This window comes from Sapajus apella, unplaced genomic scaffold (assembly GCF_009761245.1).
Source record: "Sapajus apella isolate SASKATOON/1434 unplaced genomic scaffold, GSC_monkey_1.0 scaffold118, whole genome shotgun sequence".
NCBI classification, from domain to species: Eukaryota; Metazoa; Chordata; class Mammalia; order Primates; family Cebidae; genus Sapajus; species Sapajus apella.
In genome coordinates, this window is record NW_022437058.1 from 858,438 (window position 1) to 884,166 (window position 25,729).

Here is a 25,729-nt window from a genome sequence, read left to right on the forward strand (position 1 = left end):
CCCAGCGGGCATCCGAGCGCAGGACCGGGCGCCCAGGCACCGCAGCGCGCCCCCCGCCAGGATGCCGGTGGCCCCAGCGCCCTCAGCCGACGGAGGTGAGCAGCAGGTCTGAGCGGGGAACGCCGACGCAGAGCTGGGGTGGGGGGCTGGGGGCTGACGGACCCTGTCCTCATTTCCGACAAAATCGCCACCGATCCCCGGCGCGACAGGGACCTGGGCGCGCCGCGGCGGCCGGAGCGCTCCACATCAGCACCCCTCCCCCAGAGCCGCTGCAGGAACGCGAAGGAGGCCTTTCCACTGCACCCGCAGCGTTCACAACTGGCTGGAGCTGAATACCTGGATGAAAGTGGAGAAGTTGTTGGTGGAGAAATTCCATCAGTCGTTTTCCTTGGACCATTAAAAAGTTAGGCGCCCTCAGTGCCAAGGCCTGGGGACGCTGGACGTGAGAGAGGGTTGTGGTCGTTCGCCTGAGAAAAAATCACTCTTTTAAACAATTTTCGCCAGAAAATTAGTTTTTTACTAACATTTCTCAAACAAGGCAATTAGGGCCGTCAGAATTGATGCTGGAAGACAAGTCCCGGCAATGCAATAATGAAGTTCCCATGGAAAGTCAGTATGTTGTGTTCAGAACTGAGATAATGGCTAGAGAAGGGGCTTTGGGCTTTTTGAGTCTCTGAATAGCCTGTCTCTCTCTTTGTTTCTCTCTCTGTCTCTCTCTCTCTCTCTCTCTGTCTCTGTCTCTGTGTGTCTCTTCCTCTGACTTTCTGGCTTTGGACACTCCCAATTTCTTTGTGGTGTTTTTATATTTAGATATAAGAGAGGAACTTCTTGTTGGATTTTTTAAGGGAACACACTTCGTTTTGACCCTTACAATAAAGAAAGGGGAGCTATGGGAACAGAGACCTCTTTGGAAGGTTATTTTTAAGTGGAGACTCACCCTGTATATAGTACCCACTCCTAGCTGTACCTCTGAGACCTCCAGAATTAGGCGTCATTCTAAAATCTGGACATTAGAAGTCACAGACTTTGTATATAACCACATACTCATAATTTATCTTTTCGATATTTTTTATTCATAGACAAAAATCTCACAAGCATGGTTAAGAAAAATATAATTCCTAGAAAGTACACGGGAAGGATTATGTTCTGCAGATATGTGACTAACAAGGATAGCTGGCCATTCCCAGGGCTGATGTTGGTTGAGGAGGTGGTGATGGTGTGATGTGTGTGCGTGTGTGTGTGTGTGTGTGTCGTGCTTGAGGAGTTGTGGAAGTGTTTATATCTGTAAAGTATTGTTTCATGGATGCAGAGCTCTGTGCTGGGATGAATGACTTTGTTGCCACAGAAGAATCACACATCAGGCTTTTTTCATCAGCAAACCGGTAAACATTCACTCTAGGCCTCCAAAGTCACTCCATTACCTCACACCAGAGATCCAAACTGAAGCTAGCCCTTACGAGCCTCCCCTAAGATTTAGAGAGAATGATTTCTCAACCAGTTTTCATCTTTGAAAATGCCATCTTCCTGTTTACCATTGTGAATTTTTGTCCAATGCATGAGTCCCAGATTTTCTACCAGATGCAAAGGGTAGAAACTACAGTTTCCTATAGGAGAAACTTTACATAGCTTCTTATTCCTAAAGATCTTATTTCTCAAAATTCAGGACTGGTTTTCCTCTTTCTGGAAATTATGACACTGATTTGATTCCGTGATATCTCTTTCATCTTCCTCAATACCTATACTGTATGTATATATTTTTATTACCAAAAAAAAAAAAAAAGAGAGAGAGAGAGAGAATTTGAGCATGCCACAATCTTGGAAAATCTGAGGTTGCCCTGTTGTCGAACCGTTTAACTGCCAGGACTTTGTACTGTTTCCCAAATGTGACCAGAGCTGGGCCACCAGCCTTCTGCAGCCTGTCTCCCTTAGGCAGAACAAGGGTGCTGCGGGTTCATATTTGACTTCCTAATTCCTCTCTTATCAGTTTTGAAGCCATTTCCTATTATTCCTCTGCCATATGTTTTCTGCCAAATTAATTGCCTTAAGATTTTCCTTAAGCTTTTGGAGATAATATAATGTTTGAAAGAAAAGGAAAAGAATAGACTGAGTGGAATCACATCTAGTTTCAGTTAATAACACGTTTCAGCTGTTGTTACTGTTATAGCTACTGGGCATAAAGTCTTCTTCTCTTTTTTGAATCCTATTTTTGAGGAATTGAAGCTGTGTCTATAAGAGGGACATGACGACAGGCCAGTTGGGTCAAATTGGTGAAGGTATTGTCCACTGCAGATTGGTGCCGTGAGTGGATCTTCACTGCCCGAAGGCCGGGCTGGGGTCAGCTCACACAGCGAGGTGAGAGTCCACTCCTCAGGCAGTAGATGGTGATCTTTGGCCTTGAAGGTGCCACTCCATTTTCCTGGCTTCAGAATTTTCCAGATATTTCAGTGCCCCCAGAATGGCATTCTACGATTGTGCTGGCATGGAAGCACGAGGCAGTTTGTCTCTAAAACATGCTAGAGAATCTCCTGTCACCATCTAGGCAAAGAACCAGTGGCAAGGTGGCAGCCTCCCAAAGAGCTCATCCCTAATGTGATGTCCTGGAATCAGATGGCAAGGACACTGGCCAGCTCAGTCTCTTCCAAGCTCTGTGTCTAAAGACAAGGGACCCCACTCCCCAACCTCAGTCTCCTCCTGCGTACATTCAGAAGGCAGATGCTGTCATGGGGGCTATGTGTGCTATGTCCATGGTGCAAGGTGGCACACATGTCAAGTCACCAGGTGAGACTGCTGCTTTGGAAAAGGATAGGAAGGATCTCAGATAGACTTTGAGGGCAGGATGCCTCTTACTTGAAGGTGCCTTTAGCCGTCTGACAGAGCCTGTTTTTGTGGATTCATCCCTGTGGAAATCTTGAGAGCCATTTAATCCTATGCCATCATGAAGAAACAGCAGAATGGAGAATGTTTAAAAAGAGTCATGGACAGACAAGGGGGTCAGACACCTCCTGGATCAGACGCACTTGCCTCTCCACACACGTCTGGAAGCTGAGGACGGCGTTCATGGAGGCAGATGCTCGCGGACAGGGACTGAGTTTTCTGGGGCACAGCCTCCATCTCTAGGGTTCCCTGGACTGTGCCCAGATAGCTCATAATGGCCCAGCCTTATTTGTGACAAAGAAGGACTTGTGAAAAAGCCACCGGGAAGCAGTAGGTCTAACCAGAGAAGTGCACTGACTTCCATGCTCTGAAGAAGAAAAGGGAGAAAAGATATGAAGCTCTCACCTGGGTTGTCTGTAACAGTTGTTGTTTCTCAGGGAAGCTGCATTAATGGGCCGAGTATGTGTGGCTGGGTGTGTGAAACACGCATTTTGCAATGGACTATCTCCAAAAGCAGAGTGAGGTCACCCAGGAAATACAGAGCAAGGGAAAATACTCATTAGCAAAGGAATTTTGCTGGAGCCGTGAAACAGCCGACTCACTACTTCCTTTCTACGTTATTTTAAATGAAATTTTTTAAAATCTTGCTTTCCAAGAAATTTTGCTTGTTGGCATATGTTTGGTGTCTTAATTCAGTTTGGAGGATGAACTAGTTAATTTCCCTGGGAATACATGCCTATTAAGAACATCCTGCATCTGACCAAGAGAAGTTTCTTACTATCTTCTTGTGCTTTTATGTGGTGAGAGAAAGGGGGGTGTTGTGAAGGAGACCAGACTGTGGAAGCATTTTCTTTATTTTTTCTCTTTTTCTTCCTTTTATAGTTTGTTTACTTTTCAACTTGACATGGGTAGAGAAAGTGAATCGCTAGCATAGAAAACACATCTGGAATCCATCTGGCCTCCTCTCTCTGGCTCACGCTCCCCCCAGCCATGCTTCTCCTTGGAAATGGGGGGAAGATAGGCACCTCTGACCCTTGGCAGGGTCTGACTTGGGGTCATCCACAGCAGACTCAGCTTTCAGAAGTTGTGTTATTCCTTCTCAACAAAAAGAAAACGTGTTGGTATTAAAATGCTTTGAAGTAGTCTGGATGATCCCAGCTTAGTGAGGATGACATAGAAACCCTTAGGTAATGGGGTCTTTACTGAGTAAACTCAGGGAAGCTCACATGTGAGCGGTGTCTCTCAGTAAGATGCAGAAGATGCAGACAATCAAATACTAAAGTCTCTTGAAGAGCTGGGTGGTGGGCGGGGTCTGCCCAGGTGGTCAGGGAAATGTGTTAGTGCAGCACTTGAAAGAGAGTGGAACGTCCAGGCAAGGATCTGCCATGGAGGCAGGCAGTGGGGGCGGCCCAGCATCAGTGTCTGTATTAGAAGACCACCGCTCATGAGGAGGAGCGTCTACCCTGCAGCTGTCCATACTTCTGTGTCTTCAGTAATGTGCCCAGCTTCCTGAACATACAGAAAACTAGTCTGCAGAGAGCCACATGTCTCCGCATCTGAGTGTTCTAAGTGTTCAGGTGGAATTTAAGCAGCAATCAAATTTACAATGTCACGGCCAGCTCTGGACACTTACCTTTTGGAATAAAGCAAAGAGTGAAGACTAATACTGCATCAGTCTTGCCCTCTGTTGGGGGCCACCCTTCCTCCCCACACCAGTTTCGCAGGATGGGCTGGCCACAGTCTGGAAAGCTCAGTGCCTCCGAGTCCCAGACACCAACCAACACACCACTCACAGATCGACATTGGCCCTGCGGAAACATGGACACGTGTTTGCCGAGAGAACATCCTCAGTCAATCCCAGCAGTGCTACCTAATGATAACACATGGGCCATGGAAGAAATTACCCCACGTCCATAAACAAGAATGAAGAGAGGAGAGTGTATCTGCCCACACCATGAGAGCAAGAAGGAAAATTCAGCATGCACGTGCATCTATGTGCATGACTCATGCAAGCATCATGGGGAGAGGACAGCAACGGACACAATTGTATCCTGCAGGGTTCTGTTCATGTGCAGTCAGAAGCAGGCTAAACTCACCTAGGGGAGAGTCCTATCCCAGGTAGGGGTCATACCTGGGGAAGGTGGTGACTAGGAGGGGCACAAGGGAGACTGTAGCCCCACCCTATTGTTGGCCTGGGTGCTGGTCTCACTGATCTCTGTGTGGTGGGCCAGGCCAGCCTCCCAGGCCTGCTGGTACCCGCAGTGCCTGGCAATGTTAGTACCAACATGCCAGAGTGGCTGACTCTCCTCTTGCCCTGAGCAGGGCTCACTGACTCCAGGAGCCTCAGGCCGCGATGGGCTTTGAGCTTTCTTCTAGCAAACTTGAGATCTGTGGCTGGTACCCCTCAGGAGCAGAGGGGAGATCTTGTCCATGAGATGCTTTTAACTGTGCACAATAATGTGTAGACACATCCAAAATCAATCTGGCCTTTAGCCCAGCGCTTAACTCTTGGGATGAGGACTGCTTTGTAAATGTTGATAACCCAGAAAAAATGAGCTTTTAGATTCCAAAGCGAATCAGATATCTTCCACTTATGCAAAATGCGGAGAATCGTATTTAACAAAATATGTTCTGGACAAATATGCTTCTTGAGGGATGAATATGTAACTATAAGGGAAATGATAAATCAAACGTTAATGGGAAAATATGTTTGCCCTCAAGATTCATGGTTTTGATGGGTCTCTGGCACATCTTTTTCTATGTTTATTGGGATTATTTTATTGCTGGTTATTAGTTTTTAATTGTTTGCTTGCTTTCTGCTCTGCTCAATTTTGTACGAGCCTGTGGAGCTGTGGGTCTGTTCACCCTCTGCTTTCAACTCCCGGGAGCAAGTCCAGGTCTGGCTGTTGGATGCATGGCAAAAGCAAAGGTGTGGAGAAGGTTCGGAGGAGCCAGGACATGTATAAAATGGTGGTGTCAGGTTGTCAGGGGGGAAACTGAGGCACAGGAGGCAAGCTGAGTTAGTACAAGAACAGTCTGAATTATAACCATATGCCAGTGTTACCTAAAAGGATGAGGAACATGGAGCTGTGCTTGAATCCCTACCTAAGCTGGGGAAAGGGGCCTCAGGTATCTCTGACATTGGAACCAGGGTTTGTCTGCAGCGTGTCAGTTTCTGAGGTAGAAACCCCATAGAGTGGAGTGGGTATCCCAGCAACGCTGTAGGATAAACCTGGACACTGCGGTGTCATGGACAGCTGGCTGCCTGCCAGGTGAAGGCCCCTCCAGTTGCTGTGTAAGCCGGGAAGTTCGTCCGTTCGGCAGCATGGCGAGGGCTCTGGCCCCAGCGGCTATGGGAGGGAGGCTGCTGACACAGGGCACTTCTCACAGACTGCCTGTGCTCCATGCCTTTTCCATGAACACGAGTGGCTGTTCATATGGAAAATGGCAGAGCCGTCGTGGCACCCATTGGCATTGTGCTCTGGTACTGGAGGTGACGGGAGACAGCCGGGGGGCCCAGGTTGTCCTCACACCTGGCTTCATGCCAGGGTGCATGCCAGGCACAGCACACATGTCCCCGAGAGGCCCCTGATCAGGGCTGGAAACCCAGCAAATTGAGAATCAGAAACAGTGATTTTCCAGTCTCTGTTCACAGATAAATAAATAAATAAATAAGCAATACAAGGTCGGATGTGGTAGCTCACACCTGTAATCCCAGCACTTGGGAGGCCGAGGCAGCAGATAACTTGAGGTCAGGAGTTCAAGACCAACCTGGCCAACATGGTAAAACCCCATCTCTACCAAAAATATGAAAATTAGCTGGGTGTAGTGGCAGGTGCCTGTAAGGAGAATGGCTTGAACTGTGCACGGAGGTTGCAGTGAGCCGGGATCGCGCCACTGCACTCCAGCCTGGGTGACAGAATGAGACTCCTTCTCAAAAAGAAAACAAAAATACTAAAGGGACAGCATCTTTTGAGCACCCGTCAGTGTACAGGATGCTGGGGAGGGTACCGTGAACTTACCCAGGTGAAAGTCCTCCCATTAATGGATAAGCTCAATGCTCAGAAAATGCTGCTGTCTATGGTATTGTTCCTCTTAAAGAGACAGTTTGCAGTAGTTTTTCAAAAGGGGCATGCGGCCTCAGAGAAAAGTCACCAGGGGCTGGGATGATTCCAAAATGTTACAGAGCAAGTGGAATTTGACTTGAGGCTTGAAGGATGGGCAAGATTTAAATAAAAATCAGAAACAGTAGAGAGGGAAGGGCTGGGCGGGGGGGAAGGCTGCCCACTGAACTGTCCTGTTCGCCTCCAGGAGAATCTACAGGCATCATGGTCTCTGCTCAGGTGAACGGTGAGGCAGGTAGAGCTGGCGGCTGGTGTGGGTGAGGCAGGCTTGGGAAGGCAGGCCCAGGGCCCTGCGCTGCCTGTCATGGCTCATGAGTGATGGGGGAGACCTGGACAGGCAACCTCTTCTTGTCCTGCATCATCAGCCGGATGTGGAACTTGACTTTTTCTTTCTGCAGTTAGCAGAGGGCCTTGGCCAACACATAAGGCTTTCTGCCAGCACTTGGCATTCCAGCTGACCTCCACCCACGCCTCTGTGACTTCAGGAGGCGGCAGCTGGGAAGGGTCAGGGCAGTTTCAGGCAGAGCGCAGACATCAGCTCAGACATCCCCTCCTGGGGTTTCCAGAACAACCAACACCTCTAAGCTTCAGGACACTGGAAAAAGTCTTTGCAAAGTAGCAAGGGGCCATCTCTGGAAATCCAGGATCCCCAAATTGATGTAGGGAGAGAAGGGCTTTGACAGCATCCACTACTCTAGAGGGTCACAATGATATGGAAATCATTTGGAGCCACCTCTGCTTCTCAGTCCCAGACAGGCAAGCCCCCGATCTTCAAGGGATTGAACCTGGTAATAAACTCACGGGTGGATGAGATTCAGAGTCTACCACACCCTAAAATGAAGAGCCCATAGTATTAGTGAGTGGTTCATGTGTCTCTGAAGCAAATTTAGGGTTGTGGTTTAAACATTGTGAAAGTTAAAAAAAAAAATTCACTGTATATACACAGTGGGCTATTTTAAATTAGCCTCATCTGAACTTAATTAGCTATTTAAAAACTCAAATAATAAATGGTGACTGGGTGTGGTGGCTCACACCTGTAATCCCAGCACTTTGGGAGGCCAAAGCGGGCACATCACAAGATCAGGAGATTGAGACCATCCTGGCTAACACAGTGAAACCCCGTCTCTACTAAAAAGACAAAAAAAAAAAAATAGCCAGGCATGGTGGCACGCACCTGTAGTCCCAGCTACTTGGGATGCTGAGGCAGGAGAATCACTTGAACCTGGGAGGCAGAAGTTGCAGTGAGCGAGATGGAGCCACTGCACTTCAGCCTGGGTGACAGAGCAACACTCCATCTCAAAAAAATAATAATAATTAAATAATAAAATAATAAATGAGTCCACTGAAAGCGGCTTCTACCTTGGTGGTTGGGTGTGCGGCCTCACCGACATCACAGAAGGCTGATCAATATTATCAGTGTGGCTGAATGCAAGTATTTGAGGTCTGGTGGGGGAAGAGTTGGAATTCAGAACCCATCAAGGCCTTTGCTCACCACTTTCCCTTTCTTGCGGGGAACACTCTCACCACCGTGCTCTTCTTGGTCATCTGCAGCTTCCCAAATGTGGCGCTTCTGTTGGCTGACATGCACCATGTAGTTCTATCTGTATGTAGGGCTCTGAATTTTAAGCCAGACTCAGAGTCGGTGTGATTGGCGCTGCTTTCCTGTCCTTCCTTATCCTCCGTAGACTTGGGTCCCGTTTTTGCAGGTTGGTGTTCCTTGTTCACATGGGCACTGCACAGGAGGCTTGCACTGCTAGTCCCTCGATGGCCACATGGTCAGGCCTCAGGGCTCTCTCCCAGGCAGACCTACAGCCCGTTCAGACCTGATTTCTGGGCCTGGCTCCAGGGGACGCTATCTGGGAAGTGCAGGAGCCTCCCACAGTATCACTGGGAAACTCACTAGGGAGGTCTTAGAAACCGAGCAGGCATCCTTGAGGTTCCATCCTGCTTTTTTGTCCTGAGAAAATCCTGTTTCTCCCTGGATGACTGGGATAATGGGTCGCCAGCTCCCAGGCCCTAGATGAGGACTAGTTAGCATTTTCTAGTGCTTGGAGATTTCCAGACGGAAGCTGTATTTAGGTCTGTGTATCTTTGTTACAGGATTCAATAATTCATGCACTAAATTTCCCTTCCCAGCAACTCCAGACACCAAATCGCTTCCCATGGTCTCCCTCAATCACTTAGGAACTTAGCCTGTGTCTAAAGATCCTCTCTGCAACCTGATGTGGCCAGTCATCCCAGTACTTCCACATTTTCCATGCCTTTCTCGAACAGCATTGCCGTGGCCCCTTGGGCTGCGATGATTTTATCAATGGTCACTCCCTCTTTTTATCTGTTGGCAGGAGCCCTCGCTGGAGTCTGGCCTGCACACCTTGCTGAATGAAGCTGGAGCCTTGGCCCTGCTTCTCTTTGAAATGAATGTTCCTTGGGCGCCCTCTCCTGGATTTTGGAACTAATTGTCTGTGAATGCCAAGTGATGGCTACTGCCCACCCGCCGCGCCCCCAGCCCTTGCCGGGGAACGAGACCCTTCAGGAGCATTATCAGTATGTGGGGAAGCTGGCAGGCAGGCTGAAGGAGGCCTCCGAGGGCAGCACGCTCACCACCGTGCTCTTCTTGGTCATCTGCAGCTTCATCGTCTTGGAGAACTTGATGGTTTTGATCGCCATTTGGAAAAACAATAAATTTCACAACCGCATGTACTTTTTCATTGGCAACCTGGCTCTCTGCGACCTGCTGGCCGGCATCGCTTACAAGGTCAACATCCTGATGTCTGGCAAGAGGACGTTCAGCTTGTCTCCCACGGTCTGGTTCCTCAGGGAGGGCAGTATGTTCGTGGCCCTCGGGGCGTCCACCTGCAGCTTACTGGCCATCGCCATCGAGCGGCACTTGACCATGATCAAGATGAGGCCTTACGACGCCAACAAGAAGCACCGCGTCTTCCTCCTGATCGGGATGTGCTGGCTTATTGCCTTCACTCTGGGCTCCCTGCCCATTCTGGGCTGGAATTGCCTGCACAACCTCCCCGACTGCTCCACCATCCTGCCCCTCTACTCCAAGAAGTACATCGCCTTCTGCATCAGCATCTTCACGGCCATCCTGGTGACCATCGTGATCCTCTATGCACGCATCTACTTCCTGGTGAAGTCCAGCAGCCGTAAGGTGGCCAACCACAAGAACTCGGAGCGGTCCATGGCGCTGCTGCGGACCGTGGTGATTGTGGTGAGCGTGTTCATCGCCTGCTGGTCCCCACTCTTCATTCTCTTCCTCATTGACGTGGCCTGCAGGGTGCAGGCGTGTCCCATCCTCTTTAAGGCCCAGTGGTTCATCGTGCTGGCTGTGCTCAACTCAGCCATGAACCCGGTCATCTACACGCTGGCCAGCAAGGAGATGCGGCGGGCCTTCTTCCGTCTGATCTGCAACTGCCTGGTCAGGGGCCGGGGGGCCCGTGCCTCACCCATCCAGCCGGCACTCGACCCAAGCAGAAGTAAATCAAGCAGCAGCAACAACAGCAGCCACTCCCCGAAGGTCAAGGAAGACCTCCCCCACACAGCCCCCTCATCCTGTATCATGGACAAGAACGCAGCACTTCAGAACGGGATTCTCTGCAAGTGAACGTCTCCATGCGCCCTGCTCTGCAGCTGCGTTCTTATTTATTGCATGCATCGCTTCCACAGGGGCCCCTCGAGACTGTGACTCGGGAGGGCTACCTTACTTTGACCAACAGCCTGCTCAGGGTGGATGTCTCTTACAGAGAAGGCCGAGGAATCACCACCCCATTTCAGTGTAGACAATGTGCCTTGTCCACTTTGGGCTCCAGAGTCTTTCAGATGTACTAAGCTGCTGACACCATCCACAGCCTTCTGCGGAATCCTGGACACCCTCCCTAGTGTTCAGAGAGGGAAGGTCATGGGCCACGCAATGCTGTGTGATTCTCCATGTGCCTCTGAATGGTGTTTCGATGATTTTACACTACATTTCCTGTGCATAGAATGGATGCTTGTATACTCATACCTCTCTACATTACACAGAATTTGTGTTCCAGGTGTTTGCCATGTGATACCTACATAGAATCTGCATACAACACACAGGTAACAGGTTATACAGCTGGGTTTGGACTGAACCCCGGGACAAGGACATGGTTGTGAACTAGGTGGACGTGCCATCCCTGGTCTCTTTAGACTGACATGAAGTCTCATGTTAATCAAGCTTTTAAAGTCCAAATTCCCTAAAAAGGGCTTGTCCAAGGCTGGCCCCAGATGTATGGGTCTGACTACACCAGCCCCTTCAGTCATTTGTCCCTGCGTAATTTTAATCATATCCCAAAGCAAAATTATGTGATGGTTTTCGGGTTTCTGCAAATCACAGAAAAGCCAGCCAAGATCACCCAAGAGCTTGTGCCCCCAGACAGGCCAAAGAAAGAGCCCATGAGGGAGCAGCAGAAGCAGATAGCTGGTCTGGCCCACCTTCCCACGCCACACGGGCAGGGGTCTGCTTCAGGAAACGGAAGGTGTCCAGGAAATGAGCAGAGATTCACAAGACAGCACTTTAATTCCGTGTTGAGTTTGTTTCTGTGTAAGAAAAGCACCAAGTCAGTAATCCCCCGTGGCGTCGCAGCTGAGTAGCTGTGGCCACCAGTAGTTTCACAGCTTCCTGAAAGCTGGCACTGATCATGACTATCAGTGAAAGAAGTTTAATTGTCAGGTTAGAAAATGTGATCTGGCAGCTTATACATTCTTCAGAGTGATGTAATAATAACTACATGATACTATAATTTTACTTTTCTACATAAGTTGAACCCATTAGCCGTCTGTTTACCTTGTAAAGGGATTACTTAGAAGACATTTTTGTACATCCTCTTCCCCAAGGATTGTAGGTATTAAACAAATAAATGGAAAGAAAGTAAACACGTTTGTAGAACTATCATCAGCACACAGTTGCCTTGTTGAGTTCTCTGTAAAAACAAGGACAAACCAACCAGCCCTCAAAAGAAACTCACATCCGAGTCGCCTAAAGTGTTTTATTTAGGTTCAGTGAGCATTTGCCTGAATAAAACCTAAAAGAGTGGTCTTAACGCATTAATACTTTTTTCTAAGAGAAATTGATTCCTGTTCGTCATCTGATGCAAATTGCTCTTGTAAAGAGACATTTTTGTGGGTTCAGGGTAACTCACCTCCATGGACTGACCAAAGACTTTTCTAATTTTTGTTACTGATGAGATGAAACCTATCTGTAAAGAGATCTTCCCCAGGAGCATTCCTGTTGCCTTCTTGACATCACTGAAAAGTAGCTTATTCTCTTATCAAATAGCATGAGAAAACCCAGGGCATTTCTAGGAAAGTAAAACATTAAAGTTCTGGATTAAGAAAACGACAGTAGGCTGGGTGCAATGGCTTTATGCCTTTAATCCCAGCACTTTGGGAGGCCGAGGAAGGTGGATCACCTGAAGTCAGGAGTTCGTGACTAGCCTGGCCAACATGGTGAAACCCCGTCTCTACTAAAAATACAAAAATTAGCCAGACGCAGTGGCATGCACCTGTAGTCCCAGTTACTCAGGAGGCCGAGGCTGGAGAATTGCTTGAACCTAGGAGGCAGAGGCTGCAGTGAGCCGAGATTGCACCGCTGCACTCCAGCCTGGGCAACAGAACGAGACTCTGTCTCAAAAAATAATAATAAATAAAATAAAACAACAACAAAATACATCAGAGAGCCAAAAATTCAGTATTGCATTTTCACATAGGCAAGGAAATGACTTTAGAACTTTATGTTATAGTTGTGAGTTGCTTTGGGAGCCATGTACCTCTCTGTAGCTACTGTTCATAACACTTTATTCCATAACCCTGACATCCCCAATATCTAAGTATCTCAGCCTTCATCCATTAACTCTACTAGGGAGCCTGCTCATTCTCACTTGGAGGTATCAATATTTGTGGTGTGACATGAGGCCCCCTTGAAATAACAAGACTTTTGAGCAATCTGAATTAAAAATACAGCAAAAAAGTAATTGTGCTCATTTGCTAAATGCAAAAAATAATCACCTTTGATACCAATATGCACCAATATGCCTAACCAGCTAGCCAGCTGGAAGTAATTTAGCAGCTGAATGTTTCAAAGCCCTAACCCTGGAGTGTGGAAACAGGTGGTCTTCTATGCTGCAGGGAAACTATGCATTAGATCTCTTTTCCGTTAGAAACCTTTATTATTTCCAATGTATGTTTGTTAAAAAATAAAACCAAAGGCTTTGTGTAAACCTGCTCTTGGGAGTCCGTGTGACGGGACTGTTTTCACCAGGCACCGTCCCCACCGCAGCGATGTGCAGTATTGCAGGCTTGCTTCTCCCCTCTGTTTCTCAGCATTTCAGGAATTAAACCACATTCAGAACCCGGAAGAGCCTTCCCCCTTCCTTCTTCCCCACTATCACAGGCGGTATTTTAGTGAAGCTTCAGTGCATTGGGTACTATTTACACCAATTTTGGTAGGTCATGCTGTTTTGAGGATGGCTTTTTTGATAGCGAGAAATTCGTAAGACCTATCGCGATAAAAGCACAGCTCAAGGACATGGGACCTCTGGTCCTGCCCCATTTGCTGTTGTTTATGCAGCAGGAGAGAGCAGGTCAGAGCCAACCCTTGCACAGTGGCTTTCTCCTGTACACATGGTCCATTTTAGCCTCTGTCCTGCATCCTCTGTAAAGAGGAGGCCAGTGCTTGGCATAACTCTTCTGGTGGCGATGCTTGTTACAACTCACAATGAAATGTCCCAACACACGTGAAGATGTAGCTGCCCACCCCCGGTTCTGTCCAAGGCTGACAAGGTGCTAGAAGGTAACATGAGTCCTCTAGAAATACATCTGCCGGGATGCATTTTTATTCCACAGCCTTGATGGATGAGACAATGCTTTGTTGTGACTGTTTTTTAAGAAGTCTCCCAGGGAGCCACTGAAAATACCTACTTCCTAGATAAAAGTTTCAAGCTCCCCTCCTCTCTTTTGTGAGGCAATACAAAATCCATCATCCAAATGAAAGAGACTTTTCACAATAGCCTTTATTGCCCAGACTTAACGTGTACAGTCCTTTAAACAATCAACTGTTTAGAAAATGGTCGTTACTCTCAACCCTTGAGCCAGTTATTCCATGCTGGTAAGAGCCTTTCACAGAAATGTAACAAGGTGCATTTTATAGAAAACATCTAATTAAATCACCAATTTCATGCTTTTAAATCGTATCTACAAGTGCAAAACTGCAACACCCAAATGTTTTTAGTATCTAAGTCAGATATCCAAAGGTTAGCTACATAATCAGAAATGCACACACCACTGTTCTGATAATAAAGGCACATTTTCCAATAACCAATTATAACAAGAAGTGCGGCATTACCTAAACTGGGTGTGTCATCTTCCCCTCCTGGGTTACAGGATGACACTTGGGGATGTGATGCCATGCCTGCACTTGGCGATCCCAGGAGCACAGAGATGCACCAGACAGATCATGAAGGGCTCACACCTGGAAACCATTTCCTGACAGAGTGAAGGAATCCCCGAGGATCCATGGAAAGTGAGGAGGGAATTTAAGCTAATTCCCTTCACCTGCTGTGTTGTCAAATCTCCAAAACATTGACCAGATAACTTAGGTTTTACCATTTGTCTCAGAAGGAAGATTAGAGAACTTGAAATTTGTTTTGGATTTCCACTCCTCAGGGATGTCCAAAAAGTCAATTCTGTTTCAGTACAAAGTAGAAAGTGGTGAATTGGCAATACGCCAAGACGTAGACCATTACGGTAATTCTTTTTGCTGCACAAAAGTTAATGGAAACAAAACAATTTTCAAATAATACTCATCTGTCAATATGTATAATTTGCCATCCAAATGCTTTTTAAAAAGTAACTGTCTTATTATTACACATTAAATTTACATGGAGTTGTCTCCTAATCCTGGGATTTTAACACCAAATGTTTAATTCTGAATACAAAGAAACATTCACATACTTAATTTTACAATATTCTGGGACAAGTTATATTCAAAAGTCAAATGAACAGAGAACATTCCACTTGCAACCAACACATAGTTGTTAAAAAAAATTAACACCATTAATATTTCAAGACGGATTTACCTATTAATGTCTGTTTTAATTGTCACTTGATTTGGTGGTTAGAAACTTTGGTTACGGTAAAAATGTCCACGTGAGTGCCAATTCATTACCTCAAAGCTCAGGACCGCAGCGTTCCTTCCCCACGTGTGTATTTTTCTGTCTGCAATATTTCAAGGTGAGACAAAAAAATAGACACTTAAAATTGTATGAGATTTTATTCCTGGTGCTTTTCAGCAAGAACCATTTTTCTAGCCCTAGGGAAGTAGCCTGTGTGTTTTGGGCCTGAGGGATTCATCTATTCAGAGCATCTGTGACAGCCAAAGGGGAGGAAAGAAGGGAGGCTGGGATTGCCTCCCGCCTCTTCTAGCATCCCTACTGAGATTGGCGACTCCAGGCTGTCCCTCCCCATCCGGAGCCTTCCACGCTCTCCTCCATGCCATTAACACTCAGTCTCCTGCAGTGCAAAGCCTCCAGAGTCCCCAAACTGACCTGGGTGCTCTGCCCTTGCTGGTTCTAGTGAACCTGGACACACTGGTACCTAAAGCTTGTCACACTCCAACATCTTTGTGTGTGTGTGTGTGTCTTTATTTCTTTCTAGGTTCTAAACGCAGGCAGAGTTACAACTTCATACATTTGCTTCTCTATCTCGCGATCCCAGTACAAGGCCAGCCACATTTTAACTAATGCATGAATGAGGCCAAGAGGCTGGCTAGAAATGCCAAGAAACTGTGCCAAGTATATGCAGCTGCACCTGGGAATACACCAAAGCATGACATCATGAGCACAGCTTCCTCCATCACACCTTCCCTTTCTGCTCCTTCCCCACTGGCCTCATGGCTATGCATGGCTGCATGAACAAAGATCTAAATCTAGACTTGTTTTATCCTCCCCTTCCCTTCTCACATTTATCCTGCCTCCACCCTCTTCTTTCCTTGTCTTCCCCTGCTGGCTTCTCTGTCATTTCCCACAGTGGGTTCCCCCAACCCCTGTCCTCATGTCCTGTGCCTGTTCCCTTTGTGCTGGGTCCTACGTCCGGCGGCATCCAGGACCATCCTCCACGGCCGATGCCACAACCTGCCAATTCCCAAATTCTTCACGTTTGCTTGACTTCCTAGTTGTCCTTGTTAGTTGTAAAACCAAAGCCCAGGGAGGAGTCCCAAGGTGCACAGCCCAGAGCCAATCTGCGTGTGTGCACAGAGCTGCAGATCCGTTTTCAATCAATGTAAGTATATGCATGTATCTATATACATATGCAATTCACATTCACAAGTCTTGGTATAAAGTTGCAATTTTTCTGGCTGCTATAAAATGTGTCAGTTTTAAAACTGTGCATTTGTTGCTTGCAAACTTATAAATATGTATAAACCCCATTATAAATAAATTGTGGCTGGCAGATGGCATTTAAGCTGCCAGCAATGGTTGCATGGAGTTATAAATGCTTATTAATTCTCCACTTCTAAATTCACAGCACGGACCCTGGGATCTGTGACATGAAGTGGTGTGAAAACATAATTATAAATTAGAGGGGGGAACCATCAATAAGAGGCAGGTAAGGGCTGGAAACTCTCACCAGTGAGTGGTTCTCAAAGTCAAGACTTCAGAGCAGCTGCACCAGCATCACTGTGAGATGTGTTTTTGAAATGCAAATTCTTGGGTCCCACTCCAGACCTAGGGAGTCAGGAACTTGGCGGGGGCAAGGGCAGGGAGGGAGTTGGGGGTTGGGGGTTTGGGCGATGGGGGGGTAGCAGGCCTGCAGTCTGTCTGAACCAGCTCACGAGCTAGTTCTGATGCCTGCCTTCCACTCCAGGTCTGCTGTCATGCACGCCTGTCTCTCGGCCCTAGGACTTCCCCAGCTTGGGAAGTATGCTCAGGTGTGTGCAGGGCCAGTCAGAAATTGTTTCCAGAAACGGCCTTCCACCAGCGATACACTTGGTGAATACATACCCCAGCTGTCTCCCCATTTTGCTGGCTTAATTCTGGGGTGTCAGTTCTGTCTCTCGGGGCTCCCCAGTGGGATTCAACTCCAGTTGTGCACATCACGGTAGCTTACTTGATAACATTCGCCTTCCTCGTCAGCTTCCTTCTCTCCCTACTCCTGGGATCTTCACTCAAATAAACTACATGACGCTCAAGTCCTCTCTCAGGGTCTCCTTCTGGAGGAACCCCAACTAAGACAGAGGAAACAGAAACACTGCCTCTTGCATCTGAATGACTCAGTCTTTTATGCATTTTGAGAGGGAGTACAGATGTAGAACCCGGGGAAGGAAGCATTCCCTGCCGTTTCCATGGGGGACGAGCTTTACATGCATGCCCAGGACCTCTGAGTGCTGTGCTCTTTCCTAAGTCGATCCCCAGCCCCTTGCATGGCTCCAGTTTCATCTGAAAAGTGGGGCCCCAGCTGTGCTGTCTTACCAAGCTCCCTTCCCTGTGATCTTGAGTTAGGGTCAAGGATCAAAGCCGACTTCAACCACAATGAGCACCCCCATGAGAGGCCCAGCCGGCCTCTGCAGGACAGTTCTAGGAGCTGACAGTTCTAGGTTGGCACTATGTCCAGGAGTGGGTTTATCCACTTGGTCTTTCTTGGAGCCGGCTTTGAAAGTTCCACCGGAGAACCTGAGTGTTACTCTGAAACCCACTGCGAAGGCCTGTCTGGGTCCTGCAATGACCTCTTCGCAGTCTTTCCACAATCCTCCCACCCACCCCCAATCCTATGGTCACTGTCCACAGAAAGGGATTTATGGAAGGCACACAAACTTGGACCAGTGAGAGAGAGCCGAGGGGCATGTTGGGAATGCAGAATTTTAGAAAGTCATTGCACTTTCTATGTTTCATATGCTTGTCAATCCCCAGCACTCTCTCAAGCTGGGAACATGTGTAGCCCTGCAGTGTAGAGCACGCCAAGGCTCAGAGAAATCCAGCAACCTGCCTGAGTCCATGCCATCTGGGTGTGCCAGGGTGGAGGTTGCAGGGAGGTATCTACTCGTGGCGGGCACTGCCCCTGTTCCGGGAAGGCCTACAGTCTGAGGCTTCTGCCCAGCTCAGCCCAACAGAAAGGACATGTGTGACTGCCTTCAGGTGGCAGCCAATAGGGAGGAAATGAGGACCCAGACGTCCATCTTAAAGCACTGCTTATAGAAAGGAGCTACCCAAGTGTGGGATGTTACTGAAAAGAAAAGCTTTATTTCGGGAGCTGGGGGCCACCCTCAGAGTGCCAGCACCAGGCATGGAGGCTGGGCTAGACACACATGTCCACTGTGCCCCCAGCACATGGACCGTTTAGGGTCCATGTTCCCTGGGCATGTCCTTCCTTCTAAGTTAGGCCTTTACCTACACACATGGTTTGTCATTTTCTGTCTTCATTAGAAATTACTCATGAGCTCCTCCACCTCCAGGAAGCACTAAAAAGGCCATATGTGGCCCAATCAGGCCTTTGTCCATTACTCCAACATTAGAGATGGCCTAAGAAAATAGCCACTCGCTCATCAAGGCTGAGTGGACACCCAGACTTTAGACCCCTCAAATATAAAAGCAGCAACAGCGGTGTCTTAAGCATAGGATTTAAGATTAAGTCATTTGACTGTGGTGTTTATCACCTGCGCACCCGATTCTCCAGTGAGCTACTCAGAGGCTACCTTGGAGGGTCAAGAATTAAAGCTGACTTCAACCACAGTGAGCACCCCCATGAGAGGCCCAGCCGGCCTCTGCGGGACAGAGATGTCATTTGAAGCACAGCTGATTCATTCGTAGGGGGAGGAAAGCTGGGTAGGGGTCTCCAGGGCCACCCTGTAAGGGCAGAGGGGCCATTTTAGGACTACCGGCCCCCATCTTGTACTCCCAGAAGACACAGAGTTCTGGGTTAAGTGTTGGGGTGCCCATTGGAGGGGCAGCAGGGCCCAGGTGCACTCCGCAGGCTCAGGATGGCCCAGCACAGCAGCAGTGACTGTGTCCTGGAAGCCTGAGGCCCTGGAAGACAGGGCGTAGTGCCGCTCCCCCTGTGTTCATTGTTCAGCTTCCTGCCTTGCCCAGGCAGAGATGTGGTCTGAGAAAGCAAGGGGGAGAGGGGCCCCGGCTAGACAAGGAGGAGGCTCCATTGCCTTTGCATTGGAATCCTGAGCTGGAAGCACAGGCCAGCACACAGCAGGGCTCAGGAAACGCTGAGTGAGCAGAAGAGCGCTGCAGCCAGATGACAACATGGCCTCCAGCAAGGTGCAGCACCTGCCCCTGCCTCAGTTTCCCCATGTGTCAATGAGGCTCACAGGGATGGCCCAGCACATGGTGCTGGAGGAAAGAGTCGGGATAACTAATGTGCACTCTAACACACTTTACAAATGGAAGGGAACAAAGATTAGAAAATTGCTGCCATCTGCTATGTCTGAAGCCCGTTTGCTTCACTGGCACTATTCTAGTGTAATCAACCTTATAATCCAAGCTTAAAAATATATATTTTGAATTAATATTAAAAAGAAAAAATTTGACTCCAATACTTTTTATTTTCTAAATTGATTCTCATGCAAAAAAAAATTATATATATTTTCTGTCACCATTGAACTAGACACTGACTTCACATCAAGAGCTACTAAAGCTGCAGATTACCATTCAAGTTCCCCCAAGAGAAAAATAAAGTAAATCAAATGCTACAGCATTCACAGTTCCTAACTTGCATTTCCTGTTTTGCTATTCTCTCTGAACGTTATAATAGCATTTTGACCTTTCACAAGAGGGGAATGCACGAATGTTAAAAGAAGGTCATTTTGCACATTTTTCTATGTGGTGCACATTCACACACAGGTGGATCAGAGCTGCGTGTGTCTCTCCAGGGCTCCAGGCCTTCAGGGCAGCTCTCAGAGCACCCAAGTCTGCGCCGTCTTGGGGCAGGAGGCTGATGCAGCTGCTGCCAGCACCCTGCAGCCCTCTGCTTCTGGACCACTGAGCAGAACATCCACATGATGCCTGAAGCCAAAACCATTTCAGGAAGCAGCAGGGCAGTCTAGATTAGTGCCAGACTCTCCAGAGTTTCAATCCACTGCAGAACATTCTAGAACACTGACTTCACTGTCATCTCTAATTCATTAGACCCTCAAAGTGCAAAAACCCCCAGCGAAGGCTGGGGCCTGCCCTGACTCATTCTCACTGGTTAGCTCTAACAGGTCCTTCCATCCGGCCACACACATACCCCAGGGCAGAAACGGGGCTCACGCCGTGGGCGTTAGAACTTAGCAGTCTGCCAGACTGTTCAGTCTCCTCGTGACTCTCCTTACGGGATCAGATCTATCACTGTCCAACTCTAAGCGTGTTCAGGGCGTCTTTCTGTTCCACTGACCCGTACCGTACAGGGTGCTATGCCCTGTGGGGTCTCACCAGAAAGAGTGCCAAGCTGCCAACGATCAAATGGATCCATCTGTTTTTTAAAGGATATCGGTCAAAATCACAGGGCGGTCTCAGCCCAGATAGTATTTAAAAGCTATAAACATTGCCAGCTTTCTAACACCAAATGACTTCTCAGGAAATGACAGTATTTTACCTGGAAGGAAGGGAATCAAGACCAAGAGTGGGGTGGGGCCCATGCCCTTCCCTGCAGCGACTGGGAAACCTTGTCGTAGGGACAGCAGGCTTTTCCCCCATCCCTCACTCCAGAGGCGGAATGGCAAATGGATTCCAGTGACTCCTGGGGCTGGGTCAGACCTCTGGCCCACAGCCCCAGGAGCCTCCGCGCCTGAGTCTCTGGGACTGAGCTCTGGAATGGGACCTACTCTTGCTCTCACACAGCCTTCTCCCCTGATGAATATAAGGCAGGAGGGGAACTTTGCTTGCAACTAGCACAAGCAGCCTGTAGTCAACCACTGACTAGAAGGAGACACAGACCAGGAATTCGCCTGACCGCCCCTTCTACAAATACCCGTTTTAGCATTAGATGCACAAGAACAGGGAAGCATTTGTCAATAAAGATTTTGATTGGTGAGGCTTTTTTTATGCCATCTTTGTCATGAAATGAATTCCCAAGTACCCCTCACATAACTGGGATCAAGGGTGACAAGGTCCTGTGCTCAGCAGGACCCAGAGGAGCTGGAGTGCCACCTGCTCTTTAGTGAAGCTGCAGAGAGTCGTCTCCCGCGTGCAGGGCAGGGAGCACCGGAGGTGTCCCGGGGAGGCCAAGAGAGGATGCCCGCTCCCTCCAGCAAGGACAGCCATGCCTCAGAACCAGTGTCTCATAGCTTTCAGTGCAGGGCTAGGCACGCTCTGGGCAGCACGCCTCGCGATTCCATCACAATTCTGCGTTTCTAGTCCCCTCCAGTTGTGCTTATTAGGTAAAACTGCAGGCTACACCTTTCTAGTGGCATTTCCCAGCAGAATGGGTCAGTCGAATTAAATTTTTGCCTGGACAACTACAGTCAAACTTTTTTCCATTAAAAACATACAGCACAGAACATTAGTCTTACATCTTTCTTAGTCTTAAAAAATATAAATATAGAGGGATAATTTGTACAGGATGTATAGGTATGTACACCTTTAATATGCATATGAGAAATTCAGAACCAAGTTTATGAAACTTGACCTTAGAAGCAGCCTTCCTTCTGGGGCTGTTGAAGAAGACTCTGAGCCACAGGCAGCTGCCCCAGTTCCTACAGGCCCGATCGCAGCCCACGCCGGGTGCTCCTGACCTGGTGCGCAGTGCTGGGAGCAGCACTGGCCGGGTCACTGCTTCCTCTCCACTGGCTGCTGGAGGCACAGCTCGCTCCCTGCAGAGACGATGGGCAGGCTGCTCTCTAGGTGGTGGTTGATGAGGTGGCTGATACTGTCGAAGACTCTGTCCTTTGTCCGGATCTATGAAGGAAGCAAAGGAAGGTTAAGGACATCCCACAGGCAGCAAAAAGAGAACACGCTTTGCTCAGAATCAGCCAGACCATCGGAACTGGTCCAGAAGGAGAGGAGGAGGGGACAAGGGTCTTCCCCCACTTTAGAGATGCTCTCTGCAAAGACCCTGGCCACTAGCAATGGCCAGTCCATTGTGTTGGCTGGGCTCACCTCCAAACCACCTGAACACCTTTCAGTAACCATAAGCCCAGGCCTCTGGGACTGAGCTCTGGAATGTCCCAGCCCACTGTCCTATAGGCATGGCCTCCCCAACCTTCACCACCAGGGCCACCTCACCTCTCTCTCCTGCTCCCTCCCTGGCCCTCTCAGGATAGCTCTACACTGGGATCTGCTGGCTCTCATGCCCCTCCCACCTCCAGGCTTTTGCATGGCCATCTCCCAGCCCAGAATGTGTTTCTTCCACATGAGCCCGGCCCCACCTGGATGCCAACATCTTCAGGCAGCCTTCCTTCCTCCCTAGGCATCCTGGGCATCCACCAGGGACAAGCCCCATAGTTCCCCAGAGGAGCCCCTGTTGCCCCTGCAGTCCCCCACCGGAGGGTGAGCCAGGCAGGGTCAGAGGTACAGGCTCCATGTTCCTGGGCTTTCAGTTCTACAGCTTGCCCATAAACTTTTCCTGAATAAATGGATGCTGGGGGTCAGGGAGAGAGGAGGCTGAACACTCTGCCCTGCTTGCCGGCCTGCACATGGTCCCTGAGGTCCATCAGCTGTCTCCACCCTGAGCCGGCGCATTCACAGATAAAGCTCACACTTGAAGAAGCGGGGGTGGGGCCTGTCAGGAGCAGTCGTTCGAGGAGTCCATGACACAATCCCCTGGGACTTGCACCCTTGAGAAGTGGGAGATGGGGACAGGAAGCAGACACCTGGCTAGGTCCATTCACCCTTGCAGGCCACCATCAAGGCTATGCTTGAGGGTCAGCGGAATTCCCTGGCTTCACTCTCCAGCCTTAGTGGGGATCCCCTCTCCATCAGTGTGTGCAGATGAGTTTCCAGGAGCCCATCCTCTCAGGGGACAGCCAGCCCTCCTCACCCTCCTGCAGGGACTCCCGAGGCAATGTTCATCCTCCTCACTGTTTTCCTCAATATTCTCTTTTCCGCAAATTTTTATTGTCACCTCTGCTTCCACTAATGTGGCCACTCTTTCTTCTCCCCCTGCATCAACCTACCAAAGAAACATCAATCTCTGGACTTTCAGCCCCCATTTCCACCCCACCCCTAATCTACACTTCAGGTGTGCGTATTGGAAATCCCTACCCAAGGTGCTTTGAGAAGCTCACACCATCTGCTCATGGCTCTACCGATTCGCAGCTGAAGTAACAGAAAAACTTTGAAGTTAGAATGTTTTCCTCCTGCAGGAACCCTTCCCACCATCTCTGTAAGCACTGGAGGGAGAAGAGATCTCTGGACAAGAGAGTCTCCCTATCCTTGGTCACTAAGCCTCACTAAGGGTGTGACCTGTAGGGCAAGCTCAGAAAGGAAGCTTTCTGCAAGACTTTCCAGCATCTTTTCACTGAGGTTGTTTAATTCTCTTGGGGCTCCTCAGCACTCCCACCTCAGAAAGGCCCCCTGAGTAACTCAAACAGCATACCTATTTGGAAGCTGGGGCCATCAAGGAACTCAGCTTGAGACCAGTAATGTTAGGGTGTTGCCTTAATGCTGACTCCTTACTCTCATTCCTTAATGACTGACATGCAAGTACGTTCTGGGCGAACTGGACTAGGTGAAGACCGGTTTAGGGCAGGGGAGCGTCTGAGACAATAGTCTCTGTTCTCACCTCCAAACCTCCTGAAGACCTTTTAGCAGCCACAGCCCAGGCCCCAGGCCAATTTCATAAGGAGCTCCGGGTGGGGCCTGGGCACCAGGTGTCTTAGGCTCCTTCAATGATTCCAACATGCTGCCAAAGCTGAGAACCACCAGTGAGCATATTTCAGTATATAGGCTGGCCAACATAAACACTCATCTATGAATTTACTGCCTCAGGAAATAGAGAGGGTAGTTCACTTCATTGCCATAAATACTCAAGTCTAGCTCCTGTCCAAAAAACTTATAGCCAACAGCACTGCTCGTGTGGACCCACCTGTTACGCACTAGAAATGCTGATGGCTGATTAACACTACTAGCAGCCAGGACAAACCTAGACTCCAGACACATCTGCATTAAGACACATGGAATGTTAACCCCAGACAGCCGGGGGAGGCTGCGCAGAGTACAGAGGAAATAAAAATCCAGATGAAAGCCCTCCTTCTAGTCAGGCTACAAAGAGACTAAACTGTGCACATACTAGAAATTAAGAAAAGTCTAAAATTAGTCATCGAAGCTTCCACCTTAGGAAACTGGAAAAAGAAGAACAAATCAATCTGAAGTAAGTAGGAGGAAAGAAATAATGATAAAAATTCAGGCAAAAAGCAATCAAGTTGAAAACAGGAAATCAGTAGAAAAAAATGAATGAAACCAAAAGCTGGTTCTTTGAAAATATCAATAAAATTGATAAGCCTATAGCCAGGCTAAGAGAAATGAGATAAGACTCAAATTGTCCATATAAGAAAGAAAAAAGGGGGTACTATAACAGATCCCATGAAAAGACAATAAAGAAATACAGAAATAACGGAATTCAGCTTTATGACAGGTTTATCAGGGTCTTATTTGCATTTGATTTACAATATTCCCAACATATGATATGTTTATTGGGACGTAAGCCCATCCCAACTTGAGGAGCACCTGTATTATCAATGACTCTATGCTCATAAATTTGATAATCTAAAAAATTTCTTGAAAGACACAATCTGCCAAAACCCACACAAGAAGAAATAAACAATTGGAATAGGCCTATGTCTATTAAAGAAATTGAACCAATAATTAATAACCTTCCAAAGGAGAAAGCACAAAGCCCAGATGTGTTCACTGGTGAATTCCATCAAGCATTTAAGGAATAATTTATTTCAATTCCCTACAACCTTTCTCAGAAGACAGAATCAGAGAACATACTTCCTCGTGCTATGAAGCCAACATTACCTTAATACCAAATCCAGACAAAGACATTAAAAGAAAATTATAGCCCAATATCTCTCATAAACAGAGATGCACAAATGCTCAACAAATATTAGCAATTGAACCCAACAATGTATAAAAAGAAGTACACACCACAACCAAGTGGAATTTATTTCAGGTATGCAAAGTTGGTTCAATATTCAGAAATCAATTACTTTTATCCGTCATGTTAAAGATGAAAAATCACATAATTATATCAATAGATGCAGAAAAAGCATTTGACAAAATCCAACACCTCTTAACAGGAGGTTTTTTTAAAGTTCTTTTAAAAAAGGTCTTTGTTAAAAAACAAAACAAAAAAATCTCTTGATAAAGTAGGAAAGAAAATTCCTCAACTTGATAAAGAATATCTGTGGGCTGGGCATGGTGGCTTATGCCTGTAATCCCAGCACTTTGGAAGGCTGAGACAGCTGATCATTTGAGGTCAGGAGTTCAAGATCAGCCTGGCTGACACAGTGAAATCCATCTCCACTAAAAAAAAATTCAAAAATTAGCTGGACGTCATGGTGGGTACCTATAATCCCACCTACTGAGGAGACTGAGGCAGGAGAATAGCTTGAACCCAGGAGATGGAGACTGAAGTGAGCCAAGATTGCACCACTGCACTCCAGCCTTTTGACTCTGTCTCAAAAGAAAAAAAAAAAAAATCTACCAAAAAACCCTACAGTTAACATTATATCTGATGGCAAGAAACTCAAAGATCAAGAACAAGACAAGGATGTTCCC

General features: G+C 47.8%; 2 protein-coding genes and 1 pseudogene across 4 annotated transcripts in view; 2 read left to right on the top strand and 1 right to left on the bottom strand.

Moving 5' to 3' along the window:
* Nucleotides 1–6: 6 nt before the first annotated feature.
* Nucleotides 7–13,251, top strand: S1PR3 (sphingosine-1-phosphate receptor 3). Of its 2 annotated transcripts, XM_032260415.1 has the most exons (3): nt 13–95; nt 3,757–4,992; nt 9,341–13,251. In XM_032260415.1, the coding sequence occupies exon 3, from the start codon at nt 9,475–9,477 to the stop codon at nt 10,609–10,611; it is 1,137 nt and encodes a 378-aa protein (XP_032116306.1). In that variant the 5' UTR covers nt 13–95; nt 3,757–4,992; nt 9,341–9,474; the 3' UTR covers nt 10,612–13,251. The 2 variants fall into 2 exon arrangements, with proteins under 2 accessions (XP_032116305.1, XP_032116306.1); XM_032260414.1 differs by lacking the exon at nt 3,757–4,992 and having other exon boundaries at nt 7–95.
* Nucleotides 13,252–14,020: 769 nt separating this feature from the next.
* The window catches only part of SHC3 (SHC adaptor protein 3), a 167,458-nt gene continuing 155,749 nt past the window's right edge, over nt 14,021–25,729 (bottom strand). For both annotated transcript variants that reach the window (XM_032260413.1, XM_032260412.1), the window contains one exon: nt 14,021–21,904. In XM_032260413.1, the coding sequence (XP_032116304.1) occupies nt 21,776–21,904 (129 nt within the window). In that variant the 3' untranslated portion in view covers nt 14,021–21,775. The remainder of the gene's footprint in view (nt 21,905–25,729) is intronic.
* On the top strand, nt 15,748–16,502 carry LOC116538186 (annotated as a pseudogene).